Source organism: Pezoporus flaviventris, unplaced genomic scaffold, assembly GCF_033815535.1.
Source record: "Pezoporus flaviventris isolate CSIRO_AGI_PZ_B2104156 unplaced genomic scaffold, CSIRO_AGI_Pfla_v1 ptg000066l, whole genome shotgun sequence".
NCBI lineage: Eukaryota > Metazoa > Chordata > Aves > Psittaciformes > Psittacidae > Pezoporus > Pezoporus flaviventris.
Window position 1 is genome coordinate 8,164,813 of NW_026892614.1, and position 21,935 is coordinate 8,186,747.

Sequence of the window (21,935 nt, forward strand, 5' to 3'; positions counted from 1 at the left end):
ACACTGATGGGGTGACATCACACTGGATGACAGAACCTGCATCAAGATTACATAGGCCAATTACTCCTGTGAACAATAAAATCCCGATTACCAACTGGGTCATTCCTCCTAGCAGGCCAGCTGCTTAGGGGAAAACAGACCAGTACAGAAACATAGATACACACCACAACAGAAAATTTTACTACTGGGAATCCCAGTCCCAAGGATTGTTCTTATGGAAATATGACAAAAAATTTAATAAAGGCTGCTCATACTACTGATACTTCAGGAATCTGTGGCTGACAGAGGAAAGCAGTGTCACAGCAGAGCAGCAGCAGCCATATCACAATTGAAATGAAACATTTCTTTTGTTACATATTAAACATTTCTTTTGTTATATATTGCAGATCAATATTGTAGATCAATGATTTTCCTCAAAAATCTTGAAATGAGCTTATAAGTTCAGTTATAAAAAAGAATGACGTTTCTCCTGAACAGGTCAGAAATGTCTTATCAAAGCAAGGCATAAGGTACTATCATTTTACTCCCTCCTTATTTACCCATTTTTAAACTAGTGCACTGAATGCCCAAAACTGAAAACGAGACATTAAAAAGAGCTCAGTACAGAAAAGGGTATCACATTTTCTTAATGCTTTCTTGTCCAATAGCAATTTGGGTTTGCTACTTTTAAGGCAGAACAGGAAAGAAGACCTTTTGCTACTCAAGGTCAGACCAGGTAAGAAAATTTGATGCTAAAAGTTCCAAGCTATCTTTTAGGTTTTGAGTTATTCCTCCCTGCCAAAGAATATTCAAGAATGTTTATTGATTTAACAGATTTTCCTTTCAAAATAGAACTTCCCGAGCATCTTCTTAAAGTAACGAGGTCACAAAATCGTAGGTATAGGACTGTTACACAAATATACATAATACATAATCCTAACCTATCTTAACCAATATTATTTAAACTTCTAAGTTTTGAAACATCTGGTGATCTCCTGAATGTCCCAGCTTGTGAAAAAAAATAGCATTTCAAAGCCCAACTCATGGAAGCCTGATACCTATTCTAAAGACAGTTCAGTGAATCAGTGTCTTTAGAAGGTTGCACTGGTCTTGCATCACGCACTCTGCAGCATTTCCAGGATCACACCCAAATTCTTGGCCTGCATTATTTCTGATGAAGACAGAGTCAGTAATCTCTCCACTTACAGTGTCTAAATTAGGTTACTATAAATCCCAGATTTATGACAAATGAGATAAAAGTTCCCAAAATACCCTTTGGCAAAATGCATTTGGACAGCAATTTTGCCAGATTTTTATTTGTATGCAAAATTGTCAGTCTATAGTGTACAGAGACATCATTTAGGCTCTGTCATACTACACAAAAATGCTTTGATGTGTAGCTCTTTCCAGTCGTATAGGTTGTGCATATCAGTGACACTCCAACTTTTTATTTGGGCTCATGAACTTCCATGCAGGGAGCTCTTACTTAAAAACCATTCTAGTGGTTTTCTTTCTGTCGCCTACCTTGTATGCGACAGAATTCTGTAATCCCCTGCTTCAAATTGTGTTTGCCCAATTTTAAAGACAGTATTAAAGGAATGATTTTTTACAGGTTAAGATTACAAGCTTGGATTTATTTCTACACAAAGAATTTACCTGATATGTCAAAACATGGCAAAATGAAATTTAAAACCCTCAGTTAGTTTCTGAAGCTGGATTTAACATGTCTTATTGCTTTATTACAAGGAGACCACAACTCCCAGTGGTGCAATGCTACCAGTCAGAACAATCTAATAAGGATGACACCCAAATTGGCTGGGACTACATGAACCACTACTGCAAAACTGTTTTCACTTTCACAGGCTGAAACTTGCAAGATTTTACAAACCAAGTAAAATTGATTTACAGACAAACAGAAAGCAAATTATTAACAGCATAATTCATTTTTATTTTTCTAATGCAGAGCAGAAAAGAGCAAGTGATGCTAATTTGAGAAAACGATTTCATGGTGTCAGAAGTCTGATTTCTATTAAAAATGCACAAATTATGCCATGCAGTGCTTCCAAATTCACAGAAGAAGTATTGTAAAAGTGAAGTCTTGCTGTGTCAAATATGCCACATAATTTTTGTTCTGATAACAGCTATTTAGGTTAGGGCGTGACTTTTCTCTGATATAGCTGTGCTAGTACAACCCCTAGTGTGGACACAGTTTACTGCCATGAAGGCATTATACTTGTATAACTTACAAAGCTTGCTCCTAAGAAGGAAAAGTATTAAGTCACTGTTATTTCTGCACAGCTACATCCACAATGGGAGGGCTGAGAGACAAAAAGAAAGGGCAGTAGGTTATGTTACTTTGAAACATACTGGGCCAGATGAACAGATGCAGTTTTTGTGTAGAGAAACTGTTTGGTCTATGTCTCTCTCCCCATACCTCACTCCATAATCCTAATGTTAATCAGGATCATGATGGATGATATTACAAAACACTTATTCAATTTAAACGATAGCATTGCTTATTGCTTCTTAAGTTTTAAGAAATATTCATGTAAAATATTATTAATAGGCAATCATACAAAGGTGCTAATATTTGTTATTAGTCCTGAGTAATAAAGATAGGAAAAGAGATATTAAAATAAAAGAGATTCAGACCAAAGATATATATTCCCTTTAATTTTCCTAACTGATATAAATCCAGTTTTGAAGAACTTTACAAATACGAGTGTACGATAAATCCACATCTGTATTTACTGATGTATCTGATGATCCTGAATCGTACGTATGGGGATTTCTGCCTATTCTGACACACCTGAATAACTTTACATATAGTGACTTTTAAAAAGGGATTAAACTAAAATACATCTTTTAAAAACACTATTAAAAATACAACCATGCCTCAAGAAACAGTGAACTCACTTTCAGTATATATCAAAAGACAATATGAAATAGAATTCTTTGCTTTTACAAAAGAAAAATGCACCATCTAATACAGAGTTAACATAGAATTAATACAAAAATACTCATACCTTATTGTCTCTCTATTAAAAAAAAATAAATATGTATTTATTACAAACAGATGGTGGCAAAGGAAGGTATCAACTCTGTCCCTTAGCCAGAAGGTCGGGTCATGGCTGAGGGACCAAAGAACATTGCTATTCAGTGCCATATAAGATGAAACATTTTAGGATTTTCTTTAAATACAAACATATATGCAATTGAAATGTTTTCATTTCATTTGAATGAAATAATTTTCAATGACTTACTAACATCTGTTAAAAATTGATTTTAAAAAAATTAACAAAACCACCCCAAAAAAACCCAAAACCACAAAAACCCCAACCAAAAAAACCAACCACACAAAAAACCCCAAACAACCCAAAAAACCAGCCAAACCAAAATAAACAAAAACCAAAGTCCCAGAATGTACATACACTCTTTCTGGCTGCCTTTCACCATGTTAAATAATATTAGAACCTATACAGAACTTTCTTGGTAACTAGAGCCACAGGTATAAAACAGCTATTAGATGCTGAGCCTGAGAATTTCAGAATGGTTTGTTTTCCTTTTTTTTGAGGAACCAACAATCGTATTTGAACAATATAATTATTTTCTATAAATACTGAATTATTCTAATAATCTTTGCTTATAGGAAACCCCCTCCCATCGCTTCACTTCATATCAAATTATAAATCATCACATTTTGGTATATTCATTCACGCACTGAACAAAATACCAGCATGTCAATACAGGAGGTTAAAATATTTTGTTAAATTTTACAATTTGTTCAAAAGGCAATCCTGAAGCAAGTTGGAGAACAGGATTTAAAATCCAAGATACTTCTTCAAATATCTTATTAAACACATCTTGTTTTATTTGTATGCCAAGATTATGCCAACTCTTTTATTTGTGATATCTGTCAAGACACAGACGACAAGCCTGTTTTCTGTTTTTCAAAGTGTCCTTGGGCCTAAAGGATGCAAGAGTGAAAAAAAAAAAAAGCCAACCCTGAAAACAAAATGCTTTAAGGCCGCTGTTTTTCTGTACTGTATGATTTTCCATACATACCGAAGAGTTATTTTATTAAATAAGCTTCTCTTTTGGATTTTTAGCTTCTGATTATAATTTGAATTAATATTGCTTCCAGCTTAAGATCATACTTTATTAAGTTAAAAACTTACTGTCCTACAGGAAGATTTCGGGGAACTGGTAAATGAAAACATAATTTTAGAAATACTGCATTTTTCCCTACATATATTCTTACAAAAGAATGGATTTGTTCACTTATTTACAAGAAAAAAGAATTATTTAAAACCTGTTGGATAGGCTGCTCTAATAACAAAATGCATATTAAAAAGAAGTACCCTAATGTGCATCTTATACACCTGTGTATTCAGAAGACATCCACTCATGTGGAAATCACAACTTATGAAGGAATAACTGGAAGTTTGAATACCTAGAGAAAAACAGATAGAACCTCAACAAAAAGGGCACTTCAAAAGCTGCAGATTACACCTGTTCAAGCTGTTTGCCAAGTATGTTGCAGGTTACTCTAATAATCTTTCTTACTGCATGGGATGCTTTCTCACAGACTACCTGTAAGGCATGTACTGGTTTTTGAATTATAATAAACCACAGTTTTAGATAATCAACAATTAATGCCTAGTGGAATTTTAATACAGTCATTTTTTCTAGAAGGCTATTTTTGTTTTGTTTTAAACTTTTCTCTGAATCCCAGCATTCATTAACCTCAGATCTTTAAAGAAACTGGAAGATAAATGATTTTCATTGTTGGTATTGTTAGGTTATACTTAAGTCTTTAATGTTTTGTCAGGCTGCATGTACAGGTAATTATGTGTGGATTTATTTGTGAGAAAAAGGATATAAGCATATGTATACAGTACATACAATTTAAGTACACTGTATGAATACATATGACAGAGTAATTCTACATGAAAGCATGGGATGAGTATTATGTAAAACTGAACATACTAGGGCTGACAACAAGAATAAGATAACCAAGAGGTATTGATTTAATGGTAATAGCTGGCTTGTTGCCATTAATTTAGAAACCATTTAGCAGTAATAAATGACCACTATTAGAAAAACGAATCATTCCAGCTTCTGAAATAACTCTACTTAGGCTTCTAATAACTGCAAAGCTATAGCAGTATTATCTCTTACCTGGTCCTTAATTTCAAGCTCCCTTATAGTTTTTGTTCTGTACTCTCTGAGCTCCTTTTCTGCCTCATCCTTCTTCATTTTGGTTTGATTCAACTGATAGCGCATTTCTCCACACACCTGTTAGATTATACAGACAACATGATCTGTAGCTTGAAGAATCAATAGCCCAGGGTTTGCAATTAGATCTTTTGGTGCCCTCTACAGGTCATTTAAATGCAACATATTTTAATTTACAGATATTTTAAGACTACATATGGTAAATGTTTTTATATAAAAAGGTGGATCAGAATGCTCTATATGGTCATTAAGTTTGAAATATGCAGTGCCTTCTAGATTCAATTATATTCGGATCAAGATTTCGCTAAGTATAAATATTTATGCTGTAAATGTATGTGCTACTAAATACAGTTAAACTACAGTTGCTGGGTTTATATTCTTCTCCCTTTCTCTATAAAATCCCAAGAAAAAAAATCTATGTCAACACTTTCAAAACCTAAAAGTTTCAAAATCTAGATCTATCACACTCCTGTATAAGGACATAATTTCTTATCTTGCCACTTCACCACTGTTAAGAAAGAAAATGTTTAGGTGTTAATACAATAATTTTCAAAGTCAGATCAGAGCATTATAGACTTACTGCAAACTGAAGACAAATTCTTTGAAAACACAGCTTAATTCAAATATGTGCATGGGCCAGAAGAAAGAGATCAAACCAACATTTAAAGAAATGTAGTATCACTTCTACAACGGGAATAATCATTCCCTGTGTTTGGGATGTTCGTTATGATATCTAGTCATTCCTTTCCACCTGAAGGCAGCTGAACTTCAGAGAGTCTGGGGAGGGTTTAAAGGAAAGAAAGAAAAAAGCACTCAACACCAACCCCTCCAACAACTTTCACGGCTGCTGTACAGGGATATTATTCTCCCATTTCCTACTCTAAGATTTTTTTAAGGATTCTATCTGATCTTATCTGTTTAGAATGGAGAAGGATTGTGGATAAGCTGTCCCCTTTTTGTCCTTATCCTGTGCAAGCACCTCCAATCTGTGCCTGATTACTTCACCTTAACCAAGCATAAATACATGCACATTCCCTAATAAGAACCCAAATGTGTTTACTTGCAGCTAAAGAACTTCCTTTCCAACTCACTCTGCTTCCCTGCCCCACTTAGGTTCTTTCACTGGACTTGCCTCCTAGACATGCACATTTTTAATTTGCTGCTACAATCCTCTGCACTTTTCAACAATCTCCTCACACAAATTCTACAAGCAAAATTAATTTCTGTTTTTTTAGTCTCTCACCTTATTTTCGCTATTATTTTTTCCTTCTTCTTATAAAGAAAATAAGGGTAAAAGTAAGTATGCATACCACAATCAAATCACCTTAGGAAAAAAGAAAACCAGTTGTCACAACTTTAAGAAGCAGCATCACTTACAAATTCAAAGGACAGCTTGTGAATTCATCCCTGTTGCAAATAACACAAGGTAGCAAATGCTCTGAAGATTGGCAAAGTTCTGAAGCATGATTCATTTTTTTGTTTTAATAGTGAAATACCATTTGCAACTAAAAAAACCCTAAGATGCAACTGCATAGATTGCCAATCCTGTCTTTCTACCTTCTCCCTTTGTATGAAGGATGTAAAGAAGTGCAATATGTCACTTCCTCTAAGGAAATAAAAAAATATAGCCATCCTCGCCTTTGGCTCCCCCATACATTGCACAAAGTGAATGACGCAGAAGAATCAGCAGATGGTGCTGTCCTAATAATGGATTTTTTTAGTCTCCTTGTAGTTCAGAATGAAGGAAAGAGATACAGTCCAAACTTTCTTTCCCTGACTTCTGGTGCATGCAAAAAAAAGTATTTCAGATAAAACTCGAAAGGAAAAATGTTACTATTTGCTCTTTATAATAATGGCAAACTGAGTTTGGAAATAAGAGTCAGATTCACAAGCGGACACAGATGTTTCTTACATGGCCAATGAAAAAGGTCAGGGTGATGCCTATAGTCCCAACAGCTCAATGGTCAGAACATTCCTCCAGGATGTTTGAGTCTTCTCAATTCAGTACACAAATGCAGTTTTCTAGTCTCTCGGGACAATGCAATAAAAATACAGCGTAGCTACTGCAAGGTGGCCACCTATTCAACTTTGTATTAATTAACTGATAAGGGGGTTGGAACCACAGTGTCATTCTCCTAAGAGACAGTCTCAAATCAATAGGCTATAAAATTGTTCTTTCCGGACCAATGGATATTCATACCTAACACCTTTCTTACCCCTCTTCACCCCTGTAAGTGGTGCAAGCAATCTGTGAACCCACTCTGAAAATCAGAAGTGTGTTTCAGAAAAGGTAAACTGAACCATTTTGACAGTCTGAAAATGCTCCCTCATTTGTTTTTCAGCTGAAGTTGAATTCAATTTTCTAATAAGTTTGAATGACTTCTTGCTATACATTTTCTGCAATACTTTCAGCTATTTCTACCAGCAGAGGAAAACAGGAACTATTGAAAACGCCTCCAGAAATCTATAGAGGCCTAAAGAATTAATTGCTCCCCAAAACCTCTCAATTAATGACATGGGAGACAGGACTTGCCCAGGATTATTGGTAAGGTATATACATTTCAAGAGGCTGTAACAAATTTGAATTCTCAGATTGTCTATTCTACAGAAATTTAGCAGGCCCTCATCTCCACAAAGTTGAAGTTATTTCTATCACAAATGAATGATGAAATTAAGCTAATAAAACTAATAATTTTAACAATGTATCATCTCCCAGCATAAATTTTGGATGGCAATTGTTTTTTCTTTCTCATGTTATGACCCACATTAAGGTTCTAATAGATTGAGAAATGTGCAAAATGAAGCACTCAGAAATGATACACATATATAGATGGATGTTAAGCTATAATTCTTACTAAGATCTCTTTTAAAAAGGCATATCATCAGTATTAATGAATAAAGCACTATAATACATACAAATTCTACAGGAGAGTATTTGAAAAACAGTGATTTGTTTAAGCACTGCATGTCCCAGAGGTATCAATTATGAGATAGTGTTGACTACTATACTGTCTCATTACCACCAAATGCAATTTTTAATGAAACACTGGGTTAGTTTTTAATAGCGGTCTGCTTGGTCTGCAAGGTACCCCGGCTTTTGCATCACAAGCTGACTTGGCCGACTGAAAAAGTTATCTTTTTACTTGTAAGACTGTGCCCCTGTGATATCCAAATGAAGTTTATATTAATCACATGTTCTTTACCAATACGGAGGAAAATGCAGAAAGTAAAAAATTCTCATCTTTCAGGTCACAATGATAAGGAAAATGAAGCTCACAGTATCACAGTATGTTAGAGATTGGAAGGGACCTCGAAAGATCATCTAGTCCAATCCCCCTGCCGGAGCAGGAACACCTAGATAATGTTACACAGGAATGCGTCCAGGCGGGTTTTGAATGTCTCCAGGGAAGGAGACTCCACAACCTCCCTGGGCAGCCTGTTCCAGTGTTCCGTCACCCTCACTGAGAAGAAGTTTCTTCTCAAGTTTAAGTGGAACCTCTTGTGTTCCAGTTTGTACCCATTACCCCTTGTCCTATCATTGTTTGCCACTGATAGCTCAATAATCATTTATAAATGCACCTACCTTATTCATCTCCATTTCATGAGATACAAGCTGATGTTGTGATTCTTCTAACTGGTTAGCTAGGGAGCTCTTTTCCCTTGCAAGTCTCTCTACTTTAGCCTCCAACATGGCCACATTCTCGGACATGGCTGTGACCTGCAAAAAGCCCAAGAACACTGTAATGGTGCAACTTGACCAACCGCAGGTCTACATCTTGGGGAACTTTCTACTTAAAGGCAACTGTACACAGCCAAAACACAGCATTAAAAATATAATAAACTGTTAAATATATACATTAAAATATATATAATATAATTTTAAAATATAACAGAATAGAGCAAAATGATTTTAACAACAGGTTCATTATTTTGAAATAATTTATCACACAGTAGTTTATTTGAAACTTTTAATCAACTGGACTAGTCTCCATGACTTGTTAGTACAGACAAAGCGTCAGAAGCAGCTAGTTGCATTAGTCTTGCAGCTGTAAAAGTACTATTTAACACCTTCTTACCACTCTTATGTAGATGGATTTAAACTGAATCATGTGCCCCGGCTAAAGAAAACTGTCATTGCAATTACAAACGATAATTTAATTTTCAAATTCAGAAAGCATTTCAGCAGTACAGATCAATGCATGACATACAAAAACCAAAAAATAGTATGCTAAAAATTCTAAGGTAATTCAGATCAAATTCTGCTGAATGGTAAAAAAATGTAACAATAAAACAGAGGCAGTGACCCTTCAGCCATTTACACCTGAAACTTAGTAATTTAAGTGGAAATGATGGTGTCTGACAGTTCTAGGTTAATTTACAAGAATTCAAAGCCAAACGTAGAGGTTTACACATTCATAACTATCTTTCACTCATTAGACATCCACCTAATTTATGTATCATACCACTTCTCCCCTTCAAACCACTTCATAAAGTAAGAGATAAAATAATGACAGGAAGGTTGACCTGATGCACAATATACCATTTCTACCACCTCATAATCCTGAAACAAAAAAGTAGTTAATCATATATAGGCATAAATCATGCATATAAATCATAGTTTTCTACAAAGTTATCCTTTATCTTTAGCTTCCACGCATCACATCATCGTGTCACTATATGTCATTTAATATCTATACAGGATTTAAAAGAAAGACTGCAACTACTCAAAATGGGTATTAGTTCCAGTAAAACACATCTCAGTGGGTGTTGAAAAACAGTAATGTGATGACATGAAATGAATTATTCTACCAAGAAATGGTATGAAATGCTTGCCTATAGGCTGTATTTTGGAGTGCATACGCTGTTCTAAAGCAGATTTGTAACTAAACAATTAAGTGCATATGAAGGATAATTCCAATAGATAGCAAGTACTCACACAAGGAATTGCTTAATAATGTCTCACCGCCTCCTGTGTAAGGTTATTGTTTTTATTTCTGTTTCCCTGACAATAGGTTTCTGATGATCACTTACAACAGCTCACTTTCTTAAATATCCCTTAGCCTCTATCACTGTACTTAATTCCTGTTTTTATATCTGGAACTAGAGCCAAAGGCTTTGACTTCCTGTAGCAGCTCCAAAACATTATTCTACCATCTCATAATATCAGAAATACAACTGTATCACCTTGGTTTCCTCTTTATTTAAACAGCTTTCAGGCCATTTTACAAGCAACAACACTACTAAAGAACCTCCTCAGTTTAAACACATAGTTTACCCTGTTAAGTCTGTACTCTCCTGACTGTATAAACTGTATGGCTTATTTCTAAAAGGAGCCCTAAAATATGGAAAAAGCCTACACTGAGAAGAGAAATTCACTATATTGTTTCCAAACCTCCCCCAGAAAATGGTTGAAGAGGCTGCACATCAAACAATCATGAAACCCACTAATTCATGAAGCATTTATCTCTCTACTCTTCTTCCCATTTCTTTCTCCAATTGCCTTAGAAGTGCATCCTGTTGGCATGAGGTTTCCCTCATGATGAGACAGATTCTGCCTCAGAGATTTTATAAACATCAGTAAAAGGATAAAAGAGATTCTAATACATTTCTGCAGGTGGTCAAATTAAGCATATGGTAAGATTACTCTGAAAAATGCCATATTAGAATGCAATTATAACATATATTATACTGTAACATTAATATATATGCATATGTAAGCTCAAAGTAGCAAAGAATCCTAAATGTGAAATGTGCTAACTTCTCAACACTTGACCTGTCAACCTACATAATCTTTATAGGAAGGTAAGTACAAACCATGCATCATGTATTACTTAAACCTACTTTGACAAAGTGCATTAGAAAATACGCAAACTAAAATAAAATGTACAACATCAACAATTTACTACATATCTAGTTATATAAAATCCAGTTGTTCAAACTCATAGGATCACTTATTTATCTCTGCTTTAAAGCAATAACAGAAGTGATTTACTGAGGTCTCAAATTGAAACAAAATGAAAGACAATCAAACAGAAAGTTTGAGGACAATATGCTCATTGTAATACATAAATGAAATAAAAACCAACTCATACCATTGCTGCCAAGTCCTCCTTTTCCTTCTTCATTTCTTCCCCCAGCGTTTCTTTTTCATCAGTCATCTTATTTAGCTGGGCAGCTAATTCCCTTTCAAAATGATTCTTCTGCTGTTCCATCTTACTTTTCAGCTGCTCACACTGGACTAGAGCCTAGAAAAAAACCCTTATTTTTAAAGTGGAAGAACCTTAAAATTTTAAACAAACATAGTATTTATCTAATGCTTTCAGAGAAACCAGTTTGCTGTTAGAAAGGATGCCTTTTGTTTTTTTTACATAGTTATTATGCTGCTTATCCATACCCTACTATGTTAACATCCAGAATGGGACTAACAAATTGAAAACAGATGCATATGTTTGTATGTATATACATTCCTTACTATAATTTAGAAGCCTAATTCATTTTAGGAGCCATGGCAAAGATAGAAGCATTTTCCAAGGTGTATTTTCCAAATGAGTAGCTGTTCTTCCAAAACTGATTATTTGCCTTGCATTTAAAATTTCAGATTTTACATCACTAAAATGAGCCTCCAATATTTGATTCCTTGCAAACACTGCGGTTACTGCATAACTGAAGGAAAAATAAACAAGTAAAGTATGTGCTTCACTTGTTCTCCCCCTAAAGTCAATTACTAAGTGCGGAAGGCTAAGAAGAAACCTGGAAAAAGTAAGCAAAGATACAAAGAAACAATTTTTATTTTAGTTTAATTTAGTTGCAGGTTTGTCAAATAAAAATTAATTCTACTGAAAACTCACAGATGTCTTGCTTAATTTGAAGTGCTAAAACATAGGTTACAGATGTGTTTTCTATCAAAATGGAAGAAACATAAGTTTATATGCAAGAAGCACAGTAGGCACTACCTTCTAAAAAAGCTAAGAAAAAAAAGCCAAACAACAATCTATGCTGATGCATCCCTGCCAAAGGGATAAGAGTTGAGTGTTACATCAGTTTAAATCAGAAATACACTACTCCGTTTAAACAGAAGTATTCAAAGCACGCTTAAGGCAGCTTGCCAGCGCACGAGTAAACTAGATTTCATTTAATCATTCCATTGATATTCAGCATATCCTATTTCAAGGAAGCTAAAGCAACCTCCTCCTAGGAATCCTACCTTACTACCCTTTATTTTCAAAATAGTCTTTTTAAACTGCTTATTTTTAATTTACTCAAAGCCAAACCTCTATATGCAATTTCCTTGGTGTTGGCTGTTCATGAGGGAAGCAAATTAAACCATATTTTTTAGAGAATGCTCTAACAATCTCCATCATATGTCAGTTCTGTGGGATTCTCCTCAGGGTCTCTTTCCTATCACTCACCAAGGTAGTCTTGTTTTGACTACCTAATGAGCAGTTCAAAAAGTTATTCTTCCATTTATACTGAAAATGCACTCCTGGATTTGCTTTAACTATTGAAGTTTACCTTACCAGATCTCTTCCTCACTCTACAAATTAGGCAAGAGGCCACAAACTGGAGACAGCCATAAGACAAAAAAAAAAATTGGTGATTTCAAGTGATAAGCACCTGAGGTTAGACTGTCAACAGAGCGATGAAACTGCAGTTACAACATTTGGAAGCCCAACATGTTAACTACTCACTTTTTCTCACATGGCCTGTTCTACTGTATTCCATGATAATTACAAAGAAAGAGACTTAAGAGTAGAATAGGACTTACCAAGACAAATACCGTTATATATATAAAAAAATCTAAACTAATGTAGCCTAAATTAAAGATTACTTCATGTTCCTTTATTTTACAACAGCTTTTGAGCATGGGAAATCAGACTACTATTCATTCTTGTATGCAAACAGCACTTCACATTTCCTTTCTGCAGTGGAGTGGCAAGTAGAGACCCTACAGAGCTGTTTTCTTTATGTAGTAGAAATAGTATAGGTACAAAGAGCCATTTTATTAAAGGTTTTACTAACTTGTCTTACTAAGTTTTATTCTTAGGCCACATTTCTAACATGACCTAAACTGAATAAGAGTTTATAGATGTTTTCTTTTTAAATATTAAAATAGATTTCTAACACCAAATGAAAAAAGAGGACAATCAGATAACTTCACTTTATTACACAGAGAAGGAAAGTATTTTGAGCAGTTTTCAATAGCAATTACAATATTGGACAACTGCAGAACCCACCCTAAAAAATTTAACAAATAAGCTATTTAAAAATTTAACCTCTCAGGAACAGGATGTGACAGGGGAACAGAGGGCTCAGAAGAATTCTTTTTTCAGTAAAAAACAAGGAGCTGTAATACTCTGAAGTTAAATTTAAAATTCATACAGAATTTCCAAATTTCATTGTTTCCCCCTCCCCTTTAACTTTATAGTTGAAGACCCTACGCATACACAGTCTTGCAGCATTAGACAAATAATACCAATTTGATCAATAAAACAATTATATAAATCTTGCCCACTATTAAAACCAACAGCATTTCATTTAAAACAAACAAACCCAAACAAAAAAAACCTCTCTCAATTCCATAGTAATTCACTAATAATACAGTAGATGTCACTAAATATCAAGGAAATAATTTAGGTCAAGATTAGCTGATCATATAAAGTATCAACGACTAACACAAGCATCAAATCAAAACTGGTTTTATCATTATTATTTACATAGCACCAAAAGTTTCCTGCAGGTAGCATCAGACAGGAATTCTCATCTTCAAAGAGTTCTGTCAGCTAATCAGTTCTTGCACTACACTCATTGATGCAGAAGAGTTGCTCATAAGCATTAAGTATTCTTTCCTGAGTAACTCAGAAATGTGATATTAGAATTATCCTCCTACATGACATGAATGCCTTTGAAAATTCTACCATTCAATTTCTATCACCTAGTAGCAAAAATAGGTCAGAATTTAAAAGATGGCCTGAGAATGCAACACAGCCTCGATGAGAATTAAAAAACTTAGAGTTCATGTTACTGCTCAGAAACGGTCACACTGTGTAATCCTTCTGAATCCAATACATCATACCAACATGTGACAAAGGTCTTATGCATATATTTGCTCATTAGCATTAAAACTAATTAACATTTGTGGTAGATCCAAGTACTGAAAAGCTCTAATTTCTTGATGAATTTACCTTTGTTTTTACTAAATTAGCCTCTTCTGCCATTTGCACAGCGTATTTAATTTGCTCACAAGCATTAGATTCTCTTTGCTGCATCTCTTTCATCTTTTGTCTCAATGAAAGAAATGCATCCATCAAGTCATCTCTTTCTCTGCATGTAAAGAAAAAACAGATATTTCTTCTAGATCTTTTCTCAAAAGAAAAAACTCAATGGGTATATCAAATATAAAATGTTAACAGGTAAAAAACATAAGGGTGGTAAAGGCAACATGGATTAAGCGAAAGACAGCGTACTACTACTAGGCAGTATCAAAAATATCTTTTGCTTGATGATTGGTCCTTCACTTAAAGAGGGTGGACTATTAGTAAAACTGGCAGTAATGACAGTGGAGCTCAAGTCATACATTTAAGCTGAGCAACATTCCATTTGCATTACAAAATGGAGATCCACGCTAAAAGCAAACAAACACCAAAACCAAACACCAAAAGCAAACAAACACCAAAGGCAAATAAACATCAAAAGCACAGGCATGCTTCTGAAGAAGATGGGAGCAATATGATATTATTTAATTACTCATTAAACGTCAAGTGGGGAGAAAAAAATAAAAGGAAGGGCTAGGTTCAAAAAGTAATTCAGATCACTAAGCATATCAAATGAAAACCAGTAAATAGCTCTTTGCTGCAAAGTGGAAGTAAACCAAACAATAAGACTTCTAGATTCTACATCCCCTCTGAACCTTTGTTCACTAAGAAATTTAGATCTACAGCAAATGGTGAAGCACAGCCAGTAAAACTGTAATATTTAACTTCACCTTTCCATTATTTTCATATGTTGAAAGCTTTTAAAGTAAGAGCATAATTGTCTGTGGTTTAAGTGCAACTAGAGATTGTGTCTGCAAGCTGTTGTGTTCGTTTTTTTTTTTAAGTTGTATAGAATAACAACACAGTTGTATTTGCTAGAGAACTATTACATTTTGAAATTTCATTTCAATATTTTAACAAAATTCTTCTGAAAATCCCTACTGAAATCTTTTTTATTAATAAACTGCATCACAGGATGATGTAGCTTTCAGATTTTATTAAATCTCAAACTGAAATAACGGTTTAAGCTAGATAAATAGGTCAACTCAAACACTTTATTTCAAAATGCACTATAATACAAGATGACAAAAATGTACCGATGTACTCATATTTTCCAGGGTCTATGAAAAATAATTACTTTTCTTACAAAAGGAGATTTTGGAACATAACTTTTCAGCAACAGGGAGCTTTCCCAGAAAAATCTTGGACCTGACAACAGAAACACACGTAAATCCTGGCAACAGCCATTTAATGCTTACAGATAATATCCATCTGACAGACAATATGTACTATGTCTTTTTGCTTCTAATTGACCCATCACCTCATCTCCAGCAATCTCATTCTAAAGCTTCAGAAATCCTAAGAAGCTTCAGATAGCTCATAGTAAATAGATGTCTGTTTAAGAAACTCTGAGGAAGCTGCAGCATCTTGTCATTATTCCTAGCAAGTAGAAATTGAGAGATGTTTTAAAGATGATTGACCAGCAGAATTTCTGATGAAAAAACACATTTTAATGTTCTTGGGGTTTCTGAATTTTATACATATATTCAGGATATACAGCTGGCTTTTTTAAAAAAAATAATTTAAATAAAAGCTACAAATAAAATAAGGCGGCAGCAAATAATTTCATTTATTTTTACCCAAAGGAACTTTTTTCCCCTGATTTATTGTATTTAGGTAGGAACAATGCATACTGCCCAAACACCTGTCCTACTAAGCAAATTCAAGAGAAAAAAAAAGTAAAATAAATTTACACTGCTGATGTATCTTAAAAGTTCCCTAAATGTAACAATAAGAAGAAAAAACATTAAATTACAGAAAGACAAAGAACTTTCACAGGAAATAATCAAAATGCTCAGACTTCCATAATATTTGTTACAATAGAGTGAAAGGTTTATTCCTACAAAAATGGGAAACAGACTATCAAGAGTCTGATTATCTAGACAGCTCAAAGTATCAGAATTAATGACTAACATTCTTTTCCAGATGAAATAAGTACCAAAACTACCAAGGACTGCAAAGTGGTTGGGACCCAGGCTCATATTCAGCCACTGATTTTAGCATTGTAACTTCAACTTGGGAGTCCATTGCTGCACAAGTGCACATCTCTCTATGAATCCAACCAAACATATAGAGAGATAGGGTTTAATAAAAACAACTGTACTTTCAATAAGAAAGTAAATACCCCCCTAAACCTACTTTGTTACCCTTTCGATGGTCTGCATGTGAATATTACAGTAAGTCTCTGCAAGAACTGCTTTGTGTTGTACACATTTCAGACACAGACCACCAACCCACTTAGAATTTGTGGCTGAAACAAGTAACTGCTGATGTTCTAGCCTTCCTTCCAAATCTTTGCATGTCTTCTGAGATTCTGAAAGCTCTTTTCTACAGAAAAGAAATAAAAAATATTATTTGTGCAATCAAACATTTCTACAAGTTATATTTGTATGCAAAATATAATTACAGATGTCAAAAAGACCTGTAAAAATTCCTGTAATGAACATTATTTTACACATTTCAGTAGGCTAAAGAAGACTTTAACAGAGAAATAATAATTCAACCGCCCAATCAAAATTGTTGATAAACAAAATTATACCAATTTTTTCCTTCCCTCTATTATCAGAAATTAGTAAAGTTACATAGAAAGTTATTAGATTAAAAACTTGTAGGCTTACATATTCTCTGAACAGAGTAATAAATTCATTAGCAAGAAACACAATCAGCTGTGTAAATATTTCGGCACTCTATCTAATATTTATTCTGTGTTCTTATTAATAATATCACCCCATTTCTTCTCTACTCGCAACTTCACTGTAAAGTTACAATCTTAAGTAAAGTAATAGTCCTTTAGACTCCCTAGGCAAAATCCAGATGTACCCAACACATTTGCTCTGATCCAGTGATCCACACAAACTTCAGGTCAACCACATCTCCACAAAACCAGGGTAAATTTTTTACTTGTCTCCAAATTTTTTACCAGGTGCTCTGAAGAGTTTTCTCCAGAATTTCCAAGCATCTGTTAGACTGGGGAGAGCACAAGCGATAGGAATGCTGACATCAGGGAGTTCCAGACAAACGCACACTGTGCACATATAGACCAATTTGACAAATTTGCAATGAATCCAAAGCTTTTGGTTTGTTATGCAGGCCATCTGGGCAGCATACTCATAGTTAAGTCTGACACATTCTGGTTGCATTGGATTTACTGTGCACATGATATATACACTGCATGCATGCTTATTTCCATCTGGGAAATCTTCTGTGCACTTTTTCCAATTTTAGTAGTTGGTCTATTAAATATAATCCACTATAACCTGAAATCTGCATATATCATTAGATAGTCATGGTACAACAGACCTATTGTTAGGAAATCTTGGACAGAAACCAGCGGGTCCTACATAAATTCATGCTTAAAGTTAAAACCAAGGATAGTCCCACTGGAAGCAATATAATTTCTCAATGTAATTAACATTTAAGCAAATAACTCAAGTGCTTTGCAGAACTTACATTTCAAAATATCATGCCCCTTAGGAAAAATCAAGAAGCTGAATAACGTACTTGTGACAATTTTCAGGCCATTTTAGCCTCCAATATTTATTTGAGTATATATAACAGGTCAAGTCAAGTAGGGAAAAAAAAAAAAAAAACACAAGCAAACGAATTAGATTCAGCAGCTGAAATTTAAAATCCTGCTTCCAAGCTTCAAAACAATATTTGCCTGCTCAAAAGTTATTATGTGGCCTGAAGTAATTCGATGCCTAAGATTTCTAGAACTTGAAATATAAAATATTAGTAGAAGCAAACTAACTATAGAAGAGTTCACACAGGTTAAAATTTTAACTTCTTTTTCTTTGATTGGTTTACCTTAACACACATGATGTTTCTACAAAGACAAAAGGTAAAAAGGATAAACACATTCTATCAAGTTTTAATTTCTATAAACACAACAATTCAATTGAATTTATAAATTTTATATATTGCCAATGCTGCTATATAGTAGCAGTACATTCAATTTTGCAATGTTTATATTTGAGTAAACTTTATGTAAAACCAGCTTGCAGGGACAGTATCAGAAAATACAACATACATCCAAGTATTTTCTTGCTTAAACTGCAATTAAGAGTGGTTCATGATGTTACGAAGTAATTACTTATTAACAATAATTTAAAGAAAAAATTAAACAGTTTACCTTAGAGACTGTATTTCAGCTTCAAGGTTATCGCGTTTTTCTTGATAAAGACATTTTAGTTTCTCCTTTAGAAAAGATGGGAGGAAAGAAGCGTCATTTACTTTCTTTATAATACTGCCTTTACAAATCAACTTAGACATTAGTCACATTCATTCTTTTCCCCGAAGGTGTAACCTTTTTGAAGCACTACTGTCAGAGAAATCTAATATTTCACACTTGTAAAAATCTAAAAATGAACAACCCTCCCAATTTTATTTCTATACATCTTGCCAGATCCTTGCACAGTAAATTGCTTCAACTCCAACTGCAGCCCTCTACAGTGATTTACACAAATTGATGATCTTGTCTTGAGTTTGCTCTTACTTTCCCACAAGTAATCAGAAGTAAAAAAGAAATTTTGAAGAACTTCAAGTAGACACTATTTATTTATAATACAGTGAGTTACTGTTATTACCTGGTGAAGAACTAGGTAAATGAATCAACCACACCAACGTTGAATATGATGATGATAACGAATCAGATAAAGCACCAGAAATTTATGCTTAGGAAAAAAGTCATAATCAATGTGATTCTCTTCCTCTAAATATGGCAGATGAAGTAAAAGTGCAATTACTGTAAAAACTAGCTTTGAAACAACTGCAGGTGTTAGGGATCACTGGAGAGGTTTTCAGCTCTAGATGATGCATAAAATGCATAAGACCAACAAAAATATTTTACTGGGAAAAAATAATAAATACTTATCATTACCTTGAAGAATTTAAGTACCCTTTAAATTCCACAGTACACACATGCACATGGATAAAAAACATCAGATGTTTCAGTTAACAATGATTTTCCCAAAATACAGCAATAATACCCCATTAATAAAGAGAAAAAAAAAAGTAATTAAAAAAAAAAAATCAAGAACATCTGCAGCAACAACAAAGCACCGATACGTTTTGCAAAGAAAGTTAACACCAACCAGTTCTACATGCCATTTTTCAATTTCTCCAGCAGCTGATGTAGCAAAAGCCTGATCTCTGTTATGGGCTGGTGATGAGGTGACAGGCTGGCGAGTGCTGCAGTCATTACCACCTACAGTCCAAGAGTTCTCAGCATTTGCCTAAAATAAAATTTTTAATGCTTCAGCTATGTAAGGTGGGGTTAATTAAACAAATGTCAGTTATGTATGTACTGAATCTTAGAATTTTCATTAAAGTAAAATATAACAACAATATGGCAACCTAAGATAGTATTATCCACAGAAATCCATGTTTACACACTTTCATTAAATTCTGACTAAATTTCAGATTGTAGATAACCATTTCCATAGCCTTCCTTAAAAAAAAATAAATCTATAACACTAAGCAACAGAAAAATAAAAACTTACTGAGGCATCTAGAAAAGTCTGTTCTCTCAACTTATGTTCCGCAGTTAAGCATTTCAATTTCTGATGAAGTTCTTCATTTTCAAGTACAACTACTTGTAATTGATTTTTCACCCCAGACAATTCCTCCTATTGGATACAGGAATTACATGTAAAAGGCTCACTGAGACGTTATCAACATCTAAATACATCTTGAGACAGAAGGTCTAGACAAGTATTCTCAATTATTTCATCTCTTTTAGAGAAAAAACAAATACTCAAGACAGATTTCATATTTTTGTAGCTTGAACTTCCATATAATTTCTTTATTAAAACAAACTTTTTATTTGTGATAGGCCACAAAAATGTCTTTAAAGACCTTTAAAGAGTACACAGGTACCAAGACATGTAGTAAGGCTGAGTATCTACTGAACTGCATTTGGCTCAGTTTTGGTCATTACAACAAACAATCTAGAGATTAAGTGTAAGCTGTTTTTAAAGCAATTCTTCCTATTTAGGGGACCAGGGGTTTAGGGGTAAAATAATATTGTCTAATACCTTGCAAAACTTCACTTCTGCTTCTAAATGGTTAATGTACTGTGACTGATCATTGATTATAGGAACAAGATCAGAAAGGGCTGGCAAGTCTCCAGTTGCAGCTTCTGGGGGTTTCTGAAGGAAGTGAAGAATAACATATGTTACTTTCCAGTTTTCCATTTACTGCAGTAAAATGTTGCTTGCATACAGAATACCATGTATACTTAATAAAACGTCACCAAGTACTAGATCAAGAAAAGTTCTTCAATACAAAAAGTAAATATGTCACTCCTGTCAAAATGTACAGCTGCTTGATTACGCACATCCATAAAGCAGGATTAAATGATATCCACAAACCAATTTGTAAATGAAATTTATACAACTATTTAAGTGCATCTTCCATTTTAGACATGTAAAGGAGTGCTTTCTTCTTTATGAAATGAATATAAATATCCCTTGAATTTTAATGAGTTCTGGATATGCAAAAGCAACTCCTCTAAATGTTTATTAACAATTCCTACAGAAACATGACTATATCTGCAACCTTCAAACCTCCAAAGAAACATAGGGAAGTATGTAATAGGTATTACATTTATCAAGGAACTTAATTATTGGCATCTTAAAAAACAAAAAAAACCTTTCTGAAGACCCTAAAACAGGTAAAATTTTTGATAGCCTCACAAATAACTAGTTGAAGAAGGTAATGAGGGGAATGCCTGTCTATTCAAGACAACTACACTTCTGCCTTGCTCAGTAAGATTTGTACAGAGATTAAGCTTTTTACAAAATGTGAAAACCATAGTTTCTACAGCTTTACAGCATTTACACCTAAGAATACAGTACAGATAAAGAATGCAAGTAAATATTACTAAAATGCCCTTAAAGTCATAAATTAAATTGTTTCCTGAAAACTACAGCCTCTCTTTGATCCTATGACATCTGGATATTAGGGAAAAATTCTTCACCAAAAAGGGTGCTCAGGTATTGGTACAGGCTTCCAAGGGAAGTGGTGGAATCACAATTACTGGAAGTGTTAAAAAAACATGTATATGAGGCCTTTTGTGACATGGTTTAGTGGTGGACTATGCTAACATCCCAAATAATTTGGCCCAACTTGTGCATTTCTAGAATGCCTCAAATTTCAAACCTCTACACCACAGAATCAGAGATACTTCTGGTGGCAGTCCTAAATCTGCTGCCCTGTAAACTGGCAAGAAACAACGGGAATCAGCACAGGAATTCTAGCTCTAACAAGTGTCAGGAACCCAGGCTGGGGGCAGTTCAGTTAGCAAAGACTCAGCTTGTAGAACTGCAGTTGTTGTATGAAGCTATCTTGCTGGGCCTTGACCTTAGGTGATGAGGTAGAGAGCAAAAGGAAAATTTCTGCCCAATA

The 21,935-nt window shown here is 34.2% G+C and overlaps 1 protein-coding gene across 1 annotated transcript in view; it reads right to left on the reverse strand.

The window, feature by feature from the left end:
* The window catches only part of SDCCAG8 (SHH signaling and ciliogenesis regulator SDCCAG8), a 110,894-nt gene that overhangs the window by 74,010 nt on the left and 14,949 nt on the right, over positions 1-21,935 (reverse strand). The window contains exons 4-12 of the mRNA XM_061471146.1: positions 20,564-20,677; positions 20,030-20,155; positions 19,622-19,762; positions 18,661-18,725; positions 16,668-16,856; positions 14,400-14,538; positions 11,310-11,462; positions 8,801-8,935; positions 5,161-5,277 (exon numbers count right to left, since the gene is read on the reverse strand). Coding sequence (XP_061327130.1) covers positions 5,161-5,277; positions 8,801-8,935; positions 11,310-11,462; positions 14,400-14,538; positions 16,668-16,856; positions 18,661-18,725; positions 19,622-19,762; positions 20,030-20,155; positions 20,564-20,677 — 1,179 coding nt within the window. The remainder of the gene's footprint in view (positions 1-5,160; positions 5,278-8,800; positions 8,936-11,309; positions 11,463-14,399; positions 14,539-16,667; positions 16,857-18,660; positions 18,726-19,621; positions 19,763-20,029; positions 20,156-20,563; positions 20,678-21,935) is intronic.